The sequence below is a fragment of the Phacochoerus africanus genome, chromosome 8 (assembly GCF_016906955.1).
Source record: "Phacochoerus africanus isolate WHEZ1 chromosome 8, ROS_Pafr_v1, whole genome shotgun sequence".
In the NCBI taxonomy this organism is placed as follows: Eukaryota; Metazoa; Chordata; class Mammalia; order Artiodactyla; family Suidae; genus Phacochoerus; species Phacochoerus africanus.
Window position 1 is genome coordinate 71741993 of NC_062551.1, and position 12203 is coordinate 71754195.

General features: G+C 57.0%; 1 protein-coding gene across 1 annotated transcript; it reads left to right on the forward strand.

The window, feature by feature from the left end:
• The first annotated feature begins 663 nt into the window (after positions 1–663).
• On the forward strand, positions 664–10755 carry MIIP (migration and invasion inhibitory protein). Its single transcript, XM_047791856.1, is given in 10 exon segments — positions 664–818; positions 2590–2786; positions 3002–3325; positions 3814–3910; positions 7837–7945; positions 8027–8079; positions 8701–8830; positions 8997–9093; positions 10014–10145; positions 10424–10755. Coding segments are annotated over 9 exon segments (1143 nt in total). The 5' UTR covers positions 664–818; positions 2590–2672; the 3' UTR covers positions 10511–10755.
• Positions 10756–12203: the final 1448 nt, after the last annotated feature.

The window sequence follows — 12203 nt, forward strand, 5'->3', positions numbered from 1 at the left end:
CTTAAAGCACATTTATGAGGCTGGCATGCACTGGGATATGGACAATACCTGGCGAAAAGTAGGCATTCCCTATAAACTTGCCCATATTTTACAGACTGAGTCTTAAGTTATCCGTGTTCATATCTTACCCACTGTCTCCACTCGCCATGCTCCAGGCAAGGACCTGCCTCCCAGTGTTTAGTGCAGTGCCCCTTGGCACAAAATAGGCACAAACATTCGAAAGAAAGTACGGAAATCATGCGTCTCTAGCTGCCGCCTACCCTCCCGCTCGGAGTTGCATTGCTTGGCTCTGGAACGCAGACAGATCCAGGCTCTGAAACTGCCGCCACTGAACACCAGCTAGCCCGCGGCCTAGTCCTGACCAATGGGAGCTCGCCTCCCCAGGGGCCCGCCCCATTCTGACCTTTGATCGCTTGTATCCGACCTAGGAAGTCGACCAATTAGTTGTTGAGCTCCGTTGTTATCCCCGCCCCAATGTTGAAACTGCTGCTTCCGAAGGCGAAGGTACATTCGCGGGAGCGTCCCGCCTTCCCGCATCTGACCAATCAGAGAGGCCAGATAGGGCCCCGCCCCGGCCGGTGACGCGTGGGGTGGGCGGGGCACAGCTCCCGGCCGCGCTGGCTGCTGCTGGCTGGGCGGTGCCCGCGTTACCTGGTGGTGAGTGCCGGGGCGGCAGGGTCGGGGATGCGGAGGAACGGCTCAGCTGGTTGCCCTCCGTTCGCCCTCATGGAGGGGCCGGGGCCCGCGATGGGAAAGAAGATGGAGGCTGTCTCCCTTTTCCCAGGGTCCCGCTCCTGAGTTCTCCGGCACCACCTCTGGTACTCTTGCTGCCCGGTTTTCCTTTTGAATGTGGCCTTCCGTTTGCGGTGGCACAGCTTTAGCTCTCCAGAACGCGGCCGGAGCTGGAGGAGGGCAGATAGGCTGTTCTCTTTAACCCCGTGCGAAAACGGAGATCCTTGAGTATAGGTCTAGCCCAGAAACACTCGGTCAGATAAGGGCGGGGGCCGGGACTCCTGGTCCTGGGAATCAGGATGTTTGCTCCCCTTGTCTGCACACTGGCGGAGTGGTTTCCTCGAATCTCCACTGCCCCCCACTTAACTGCATGGGTATAGGTGGGGGCGGGTCCAGTGTAGTCTGGCTTCTCTGCTCCGGGCAGGGCAGGTTTCTGAGAGTAGGGGATCTGACTGAACCCAGTGTTAGAAAGGAATAACGTGTACTGGGGGAGACTGAGTTTCTGGTTGGAGGAGTCTGGGCTTGGGGCTCAGAGGGAAGAGGAAGCCCCTTCCCCTAGCTTGCAGAAATCTTTTCCAGATTAGGGTGTATCCCTGAGCCTGGATGGGGTGGTGGGGGGAGGCGGCTTCCCAGGCTCCCCTCCAGGCTCCCTTCCACACTCCTGGGGAAAGAAAGGCTGGAGCCAGATTTGGATTCAAAATCTGACTTTGCCACTTACTAGCTGTGTGACTTGGGCCAAATTGCTTAACTCCTCTGAACTTTGGTTTCTTCATTTGTAAAAATAAAAGGAGGGAGTTCCCGTCGTGGCTCAGTGGAAATGAATCTGACTAGCATCCATGAGGACTTAGGTTCAATCTCTGGCCTTGCTCAGTGGGTTAAGGATCCCACGTTTCTGTGAGCTGTGGTGTAGGTTGAAGACATGGCTTGGATCCTGTATTGCTGTGGCTGTGGTGTAGGCTGGCAGCTACAGCTCTGATTCGACTCCTAGCCTGGGAACCTCCATATGCCACAGGTACGGCCCTAAAAATGCAAAAAAAAAAAAAAGGAAGAAGAAAACAGGGTAGGAGAGAGGGAAGAGTCCCTTCTGAAGTCTGATTTGTGTTAAATCCAAAAGTTATAATGCTTGGAGTTCCTTCTTTGGTGCAACGGGATCTGAGGCGTCTCTGCACCACCATGACACAGGTTTGATCCTCCACTCGGCACAGGGGTTAAAGGATCCAGTGTTGCCCCAGCTTCATTGTAGGTCGCAACTGTGTCTTGGATCTGATCCCTGGCTGGGTAACTTCCATAGGCTGGGAAGTGGCTAAAAAAGAAAAAGCTTTAATGCTTTATTTACATTTGTGGGCTTGCCCTAATTGTCTTAGATAACTAGTCATGGGAGTTCCCTGGTGGCCTAGTAGTTAAAGGATCTGGTATTATCACAGCTGTGGCTCAGATCACTGCTGTGGCACAGGTTCCATCCCTGGCATGGGAACTTCCCCATGCCTCGGGCACAGCCACAAACAAACAAACACTTGTAGTTAAGGATGTTAAAAGGGGATTGTTCTCTTTTGACATGTTAGGAAACACACCCTGGCCAGTTTAATCATAACAGCCATTTATTGAGTGCTTTCTGTGTCCCAAGCACTGTACTAAGATTTAATATGCATTACCTCTTTTCATCCTTACAACAACTTTATGATGTTAGATGCTGCTACTTTCCGTTTGGCAGTTAAGGAAACCAAAGCCCAGAGAGGTTAAATAACTTGCCTGAGGTCGCACAATTAGGGAGTATCAGAGGAGGGATTTGAACCCAGGCCTCTGGCTCCTCCGGGTAGCCTCCTTAGCACTGTACCATGCTGTCTGTCTTGGCTTCAGGTGAGAGAACCCAGCCGTGAGGACACTTTGTGACCCGGGAGCCTGTGACACCTGCCGTGGGAAGCCAGCCGATAACGCCCAGGATGGTGGAGACCAGGGACCTGGTGCAGCTGCGGCAGCTCAACCTGGAGCTCCTGAGGCAGCTGCAGGCCGGGCAGGATGCTGTGCGACGGGCTGTGGCCAAGGCAGCCTCAGAGGTGAGCACCTTGGCCAAGTCCCTGGGCAAGGGAGAATCCAGCCCTTTGGGGTCTTACAGGGTGTCCATTTTACTGATGAGAAAAACTGAGGCCTGGTGTGGGACAGGACTGGCCTGGGACCCTGCAGAGGCTGGAGCAAGGATGACGACCAGGCCTTTGTGCCTGGTGCAGGCCATCTGGCTGTGTACCTGGGCGACCTGGCCTCTCTGTTCCAGTCAAGCCGGGACCCCTGCAGCAGCAGCGACTCAGAGGTGCCATCCTCCCAGGAGACGTCAGTAGCCTTCAGGGCGGCCTGCCCACAGGATGCCAACCAGAGTGACCCCTGTGATAGATCCTGGCTTGGTGGGGCCAGTTCCAGGGTGATCTCTCTCCCACCTGCCAAGCGCCACCACCAGGAGTCCCTGGGCCCACAGAGATCCTACTCAGCTCCCTTGCTGGCTACCTCAGACTCCAGTGACCCAGAGCTTTCAGCAGAGCTGGATGACCGAAGAAGCCGGGAGGCACAGGCTCAGGGGTCCATCCTGGCTTGACAAAGCAGGGTAACTTGGGAGAGTGGGGTGTCGTCCATCGATGGACACTGCCCTAAAAAACTGAGGCCTGGGGTGGGATGGGACTGGCCTGGGACACTGCAGAGGCTGGAGCAAGGAGGAGGACCAGGCCTCTGTGCTCTCATGGGCAGCCTCCCTTCCAGGGTGAGAGGCTCCCAGGAGACACTATGAGTCTCACCCAGCTCAGCCTGAGTGCTTGATAAGTTGTGGCCGTTCGTTTCTCAGACAGCACTTGGGAACAGGATGACCAGCCCCATTATGTAGATGGGAAAACTGAGGCTTAGAGGACAGACTTGTTCAAAGTCACACATAGAAGGCAGCAGAGCAGGGGACAAATTCTTGTCTTCCAGCCCCTAAGCCCTGGGGCCCATGTCAGGGTGTAAGTTAAGCGTCAGCCCCTTTTCTGCCCGCATGGTTAGGTCTCTTGGGGCTGGGCCCGCTGGCCTAGCCCTTGCTCCTCTTCTCCCCTCTCCTCACAGGAATCGTCCGTGCCTGAGACCCCCTTCAACAAGGAGTCTCCGGTGCCAGAGAGGAGCTGGCGCCTCAGACCGTACCTGGGCTATGATTGGATTGCAGGTATGGCCCCACGCCCTGGCTCTCACCTGGGAGATGGGGGTGGAGGCCCCAGCTTGCTTGTGCACCTGCTGAGCCCCCACCAGGCGCTGTTGCTGTTCCCCCGGCTGTTCCACCCTCCTCGCTGAGCACCTTGAGTACCGTGTCTCCTCTCTCAGCCCTTGGCACAGTAACAGGCACAGAAGGTGCTCACTGAGCGTTTGTTGAATGAATGACTGAGTCAGAGCTGCCATATTTTTTTTGGCCTTTATTGTGTGCCAGGCGCCTCTGAAACGCTGTATGTGTGTCATCGCTTTTCATTTTACTGCCCACCCCCCAGCAGCCTCAGCGGCCTCCTGGCTGGTCTCCCTCTGGCTTCTTTCACCCCATTATCCATTTTTGACACGGCAGCCAGGACGAATCTGTCTTTTTTCTCTTTTTTTCTTTTTTGCCTTTTCTTGAGCCGCTCCCGCAGCATATGGAGGTTCCCAGGCTAGGGGTCGAATCAGAGCTGTAGCCGCCGGCCTACGCCAGAGCCACAGCAATGCGGGATCTGATCTGCAACCCATACCACAGCTTACGGCAATGCCGGATCCTTAACCCACTGAGCAAGGCCAGGGATCAAACCCACAACCTCATGGTTCCTAGTCGGATTCGTTAACCACTGCACCACGACGGGAACTCCTCTCTCTTTTTTTTCACTTGCACCACAGCATGTAGAAATTCCCATGCCAGGGATCAAACCTGTGCCATAGCTGCATCCAGAGCCACAGCCGTGACAGTGCTGGACCCTTAACCCACTGGGCCACAAGGGAACTCCCAGAATGAATTTTTAAACATGGGAATCAGATCACGTCACTCAGTACTTAGTAAATTCCAGAATCCTTGTCTAGACTTTTTTTAAAAATTTTTTTGTCTTTGTCTTTTTGAGGGCCGCACCCGCGGCATATGGACGTTCCCAGGCTAGGGGTCCAGTTGGAGCTGTATGCTGACTCTTTGCTCCAGCCTCTCTGGCCTCCTTGCTCGTCCTTGAAGCAGCCTTGTTCACAGTCACCTCAGGACCTTTGCACTTGCCGTTCCCCCTGTCTGGCACTACTCCCCCGGTTCTCCCTGGCTGGTCCCTTTTCTTCATGAGCAGTCAGCTCAAATGATAGGCGTGCCATGAACACCATGTCAGCATGGCTGCCTCTGTATCACTGCCTCTTGCATCAGCCATCAGGAAGTCCTCCTGTTTGCTTGGTTCCTGTCTGACTCCTCCAGTAGATCATAAGCTCCGATGGAACAGGGGCCTGGCTGTCTTTTCATTGCTGTGTTCCCAGAGCCTGAGCCTAGAACGGTGCCTGGCACGTAGTAGGCCCTCAACCCGACACTGGTTGAGTGAGTGCATGAGTGGGCGGGCCCAGGAGGGTGGTGCTGTTGCATCCTCTGTTTTACAATGGAAGGAAGTGACGCAAAGCCGGGGACAGAGAGGTCGAGTTGCTGCTCCAAGACAGGTTCCCTGTGGGGCTCCCAGACCCTGCGGTGGTCTCATTCCAAGGACTTCCCCAGCCACCAGCTCACTGCCCTGCCTCCCATCCCCGGGAGAGTGGAGGTGCCTGCCCCTGCCATCCCGTGTCCCGTGACTACATGCTCCCCTCCCCCCTTTCTGAGCTCCCAGCCTGGCCTGTCCCTGCCTTTGCCCTCTGGTTCACATCCCTCTTGGCTCCCAGAGGGTTTACTCCCTGTAGATCTCTCCTCTGTCCCTCCAGCGTCTTTCTGTCCCATCAGCGTCGCAACACCCCGGAACATCAGTGGGAACTGAGTCCATTGCGTGCCTATCGTGGGCCGGGCGCGGTTCCTTTCCTCTGCTTCGCTCCCATTAAGGCCTTGACTCTCCCCAATAACCTGATTCCGTAGATGCCGTCATGGTCCCCAGTGACAGATGGCAAGGCTGGGGTGCCAGGAGACTGAGGAACTTGGCCAAGCCTCACGCCTGCTCCGGCGACAGCTGCAGCCTGACTTCCCTCCTGATAAAGCCTCGCACCCTTTCTCCTCCCTCTGCTTCTCCGCCCATGTCCTCTGCTTTGCCTTTACATCACGACTCCTCAAAAGGGGCTTCTAGACTCCCTGTCTCCAGTTTCTCTCCCCGACTTTTTCTTAGGTCGGGCTTTAGCCGCCCCTGCCCTGCACCGCCCGCGTGTCGCCGTCCTCAGCCAGGTCATCAGTGACCCCTGCATTGCCGGCTCCCAGCTCAGGTCTCAGGCCTGGCCCTGAGCAGTGGGCACACAAAGCTCCCTCCTGGAGCTCTCGCTCCCCTTGGCTTCCAGGCCCAGGCACTCCCCTGGCTCTTCGCCCCCGAAACCCAGCTGCCCCGCCTAGGCTCCTCTGATGGACCCGCTTCCTCGTTTCGACCTCCAGGCTCCCGGGGGCCCCCACAGTGCCCAGGCTTTGCACGCTCTCTTCTCCGCCACTTTTGTCTCTAGCCTGTGCCGCTCCTCTGAATTCCAGCTCTCCTTCTCGGCAGAGCTCAGTAGGTGTCTTCAACTGGTGTCACAGCCGAAGTCGCCATCCTTATTTCTGCCCACCTGTCCCTCCTGCAGTCTTTCCTAGCCCTGTAAATGACAATTGCATTTATGGAGCTAATGGCCTTCATATTTTTTTTGCCTTTTTTTTTTAAGGGCCCTGCCGTTGCCTGTGGAGGTTCCCAGGCTAGGGGTTAAATCGGAGCTGTAGCCGCTGGCCTACACAACAGCCACAGCCATAGCATGCAGGATCCAGGCCACATCTGCAACCTACACCACAGCTCACGGCAACGCCAGATCCTTAACCCACTGAGCAAGGCCAGAGATTGAACCCGTGTCCTCATGAATGCTAGTCAGATCCGTTTCCGCTGCGCCACAACAGGAACTCCTAATGGCCATAATCTTGACATCAGCCCTGGTGTTTCCTCTCCTTTAGACACATCGTACATCCTGGTAGCCCTGCCTTCAACATATTTGTAGAATGTGGCTCCTTGTCTCCACCATGATGCCTACAGTAGCCTCCTAACTGGTGCCTCTGCCTCCCCTCACCTTGCAGCAGCCAGAAGGGGAATCCTTAAAAGGACATGGCTGATCTGATTGTGACATTCCTTGTCCCCAACCCCTTCCCTGGCTTCCCAGTGTCCTCTCCTCCACCCTCACCCCCCCCTTCCCCATCTCACCTCCTGGGTGTCCCTCAAGTGTGTATACCGAGCGAGCACACGCCTACCCCAGGGCCTTTGCACTTGCTCTTCCATCGCCTTGGATGTCCCCATGCCTCCCTCCCTTCATCAGGTCTCTGCTCAGGTGTCACCTCTGCAGAGAGGCTTCCCCTGGTGCCCCTGCCGTGCCAAGCTCAGTTTCCCGACTCTCTTTTACTTCCAGCAGGTGTCACCTTTCAGTATTTTCACAGGTTTCTTTGGTGACTAGTTCATCTGTCGCCATGTATTAGAATGTAAGCTTCACGAGGGCAGGGGTTTTGTCCAGGTAGCTGCTCTTTCCCCAGCACATAAAACAGTGTCTGGCCCATAGTAGAGGGTCTGGGAAGAATTTTTTTTCCTTTTTCGGCCGCACCCATGGCACATGGACGTTCCCAGGCCAGGGATAGAATCTGAGCCTCAGCTGTGACCTGTGCCGCAGCTATGGCAACACTGGATCCTTAACCTACTGTGCTGGGCCCAGGAATGAACCCGCACCATCGCAGAGGCAATGCTGGATCCTTAACCTGCCGTTCCACAGCGGGAACTCCTAAAAATAGTTTTTGCAGAGATGGTTGGACATGCATGAGGGTAGGCAGACACGGAGGCAAAATCAACAGCTAGATGAATGGAAGGTCCCCTCTAGGTCTGTACGAGGCACAGTGGGGGCACAGCAGGTGGCCTGGCATGGTGGCACCGAGCATCCCCTGTGTCTTGGCCACACAGCAGCTGTTCTGTGCGTTGTCTCCCCCAGGGTCCCTGGACAACAGCTCTCCTGTCACCAGCAAGCCCGAGGCCTTCTTCTCCAAGCTGCAGGAGTTCCGGGAAGCCAACAAGGAGGAGTGTATTTGCAGTGACCCCGAGTGAGCAGGGGTGGGTGAGGGGTGGGCAGGGCAGCTTCGGGGATGTGTCGCCCGGGCCTGCTCACCCTCTCGGCCTCACAGACCCCAGTTCCCAGACCTGCGGGGGAGCGGCGCTGTGGAGAGGGACCACGAATGTGAGTGTCAACCCTTGGTGGCCACCCCTTGGCCCAGCCAAGGCCAGGGGAGGCAGCAGAGGTGTGGGGGACTCGGGGAGGGAGGCCCTGGGTGGGGGAGGGGTGAGTCGAGGCCTGGCCTCCTGAGGAGTGGGGCCACCCTGTGTCACCTGCCTCACCCCTCATGCTCCTCCCAGCTGCCTCGTTTTTCCCGTGTGTCCCCATCCACCTCTCCTTTCTGCACTTGGATCGTCTGTGGGGGTGGGGGTGCCAGCTCAGTCACGTGAGCACCTGACCCCTTTGCACGTGCAGCATGCAGCGGACCTGTGTGTGCATGTGTGTGAGGCATGTTCATGCGATGCACGTGCGTGCGTGTCCTGTGTGTGTGATTACAAGTGTAGCTATGTGCCCGTTGGTCCATGAACGTGACTCTGAAGCTGTGCTTTGTGTTTGCACAGGTGACGTTTGCATGTGAAGGTGCCAGCGTGTGCACACGTGCACGTGTGTGTCATGCCTGAGTAGAGGCGGTGCTGTGTTTTGGCACGTGAGCACGCGTGTGTGCTCTGTGTGCACGTGGGCAGACCAGACCTGGGTGGTCGGGGTCCTGGCTGAGGGGGCTTCTGTGTCTCATGCGTCTCGCAGGTGTCTACTGTTACCGGGTCACCCGGCGCCTGTTTCTCGTGCCTTCGGATCCCGGCGCCCCTTGCCGCCTGTGCAGGACGCCACGGGACCAGCGGGGGCCTGGGACCCTGGCGGAGCCAGTGCAGGTCAGGTGAGTGGCCAGAGCAGGCAGGACACTGGGGGAGCTGTAGGTGCCACTGAGGAGGAGAGCAGAGCCTGGGGCCGCGGTCTTGAGGGAGGGAGAGTTGGGACTGGGGCTGCAGCCCCATGGCACCTGGAGGCACCTGCAGCAGTGTCCCTACTGTCCCTGTGCCCAGGGTGAGCATCCCGCTGTCCATCCTGGACCCCCCGCATCGGTACCGTATCCACCGGCGGAAGAGCTTCGACGCCTCCGACACGCTGGCCCTGCCCCGGGTGAGGATGGGCATGGGGCTGCCCCCCGGCTGGCCCAGGACCCCTGGGTGGGTCCAGAGGCCCAGAGGGGGCCAGGGAGTGTCACACAGTGAGGCTGGGCTCAAGGACCCAAGTCTCCAGAGTTTAGGCTGGGCCACTTGAGTCACTGGCACTGTGCTTTTCCCTGAGGGAGGCCTGGTTCCCCACCCACTCCCGGCTTCCAGGAGGGCACAGACGGGCCCCATCTCTCGTACCCTTGTGTGTTGCGTGCCGTGTGCACAGTCCTTAGGAGGACTGTCTCATGGAGCCACAGCAGCCGAGTGTCGGTTCTGCTGTTCACCCACTTTACAGATGAGGAGGCTGAGGCGGAGGGGAGGTGTCTTATCCAAGGTCAGCCAGGAGGAAGCGCTGGTATTTGAACCCAGGTCCTTAGGCTTCCGAGGTGCCTCCCATAGAGACGCCCTTTGTCTCTCCTCGGTAGAATAGGGGTCAGCAGTGACCCCACTCAGTCCCAACTGAGGCTGGGGGTGCTGGGGTTGGGGAGAAGAGAAGGGCTGCCGAAGAGTCAGTTTGCCCGTCTGTGAGGGGGGTACAGCATGCTGTCCTCAGGTGAAAGGATGAGGCGGCAGGTGAGGGACTCAGTCTCTGTTGGGGGCCGGGGGCGGGGCCTGGCACACAGGACATGCTCCATGGGAGTGGGGGTGCCCAGGTCCTGGGTCAGTAGGATGAGGAAAGGGAGGCCTGGGTAACAGTGGTTGGACATAGGCCCCTGCTCTGGGGGCAGCCTCAGTCTGTGGGGGACACTGTAGCTGTCTAAGGGGCCCCTTTACCTCCATGGGGGTACAGTCCTGTCCTAAAGGATGCTGCCATTCCAGGAGGGGGTGCCCAGTCCGCCGGCAGCCCCGCCCCAGGCAGGTGCCTTAACCCCGTGTTGTCCACAGCACTGCCTGCTGGGCTGGGACATTCTCCCTCCGAAGTCTGAGAAGAGCTCAGCCCCCAAGAGCCTGGACCTCTGGTCCTGTGTCTCCAAGGCCCAGCACCGGAAGCTGTCGGCTGCCGCCACGTCACACCTGGTACGGCCCAGAGTGCCCTGGGAGGGACAGGTGCCTGTGGCCAGCCGGGGCCTGCAGGGTCCCTGGAGGGCAGGACTGGGTAGGAGTGCCAGGTTTGGAAGCCACTCTCTGTGGGATCCCGCCCCACCCTGACCCCAACCCCTGTCACCTCCCTGGGCTCCACTGCTCCCCACTGGCTATATCCCCCTATCCTAGAGATCCAGAAGCGGGTGAGACTAGAGATGGGGTGATCCGTCCTCATGGGGGCCCCCACTGACACCTCTCCCTTCACTGTCTAGGCTGGGCCAACACGGGTCCCACCTCCCATCCCAATCTGGTCAGAACCCTCAGTGTCCCCTCCCTGTGCCCCCCGGCCAAAGCCCTGAGGACTGGCCCTTTGGAAGAGGACAGCGGCCTGGCCATCGTTTCAGCCTCTGCCCTCTGGCAGGGGTGCCCCCAAGAGGGGAGTCCTGGCCAGCCTCAGCTGGAGGTGGGCTCAGGCCCCACCTTCCTAGGCTGGGCAGGTGAATGGATCCAGGCTTGGTCCTTCCTGTGGACAGAGAAGTGGACCCCAGGGTCGGGGTGGGGGATGCTGTGACACATTTGTAAATAAAGTTCAGTGCTCCCTGCAGCGCCAGGTTCCCACATGTGCCGAGTCTGTCCTGCTGATGCCCTCAGTGCTGCAAGATGCCCTGGCCTTGGACCACCTGCCCCTCACCTGGGGAGGGGCACTCTGACGACCTGCACTGGGCGGGGTGGATCCAGTACCCCGAGTGTGGCTCTTTGTGTACTTTCCAGCTCTGGGTAGATGGCCTCCCCACCAGACAAGTGCCTTGCCTGCCTGCTTTCATTTCTCACAAGCATCCTATCTTAATAAATCTATTTCTTACTTATTTAAAAAAAAAAAAAAGCCATCTCAGCAAAGGACTTAGGATCTGTGGTTGAGGGACCCCTGGGGTCGAGGCGGAGCTGTGACGGTGGAGGAAGGTGAATGAGCCCCTCCCGTTCCTTGCACCTGACGCTGGGGTCCAGGGATGGAAGGGTTCTCTTCAAGTCCCTAGGCAAGGTGGCTCTGTCCCTCCTGTCTCTAGCCCAGCCCTAGAAGCCACGGGTGATCCAGAGCCCTGGCAGTGACACATGGGGAAGCAAAGGCCAGGAGGGGGGAGTTGGAGGCAGGATTGGCCAAGAGCCCAAATCTGCCCTTCTGGATGAGTTCTCTGCACATGTTGAACAATATGAAATTCCTGATTTGGGGGGGAATTTTTTTAGGATAACAATGGAATAGATGGGGAACGTGCCCAGGGAAAGCACATGCTCTTTCTGAGATCTCTAGCTTAGAGGGGCGGAGGAGCTAGGGCTGTGGGCTCCTGTGGCTCCCACTTGGAGCTTGTCAAGCCGAGAAAACCTTTCTCTCCCCCTTGTTCATAGCACATGTAGTAGTAGTCAGGATAAACACGGCTATGCTGCACTAACAAACTGATGCCCAGGTCTCAGTGGTTTGATGTAAAGCCTTATTTCTTGCTCACTAGCTCATACTGCCCATCTCTCGTGGGTCATATGGGGTCTCTGTTCTGATGTCTTTTGGGGACCCAGGCTAGTGAAGGCTCTACCATGGGGATATTCTAAAATAGACCCCTTTTCTGTATCTGACCATAATAAATCATGTAAATAAGCCTAGAAGGCCAGCCACAACAAGCAATTTAAAATTACTGTTATTTTGAGGGAGTTCCTGTCATGGCACAGCAGAAATGAATCCGACTAGGAACCGTGAGGTTGTGGGTTCTATCCCTGGCCTCACTCAGTGGGTTAAGGATCTGGTGTTGCCGTGAGCCATGGTGTAGGTCGCAGACACGGCTTGGATCCCACATGGCTGTGGCTGTGGCTGTGGCCGGCAGCTGTAGCTCCGATTGGACCCCTCGCCTGGGAACCTCTACATGCCGTGGGTGTGGCCCTAAAAAGCAAAAAAAAAAAAATTACTATTTTGAGAAAATCAGTTTTATAGTGCTGGTTTTAAATCTTTATAAGTTTGTTTTTTATTTTAACCATTGACTTTTATAGATTGTTTTTCAGAAGTTTAAA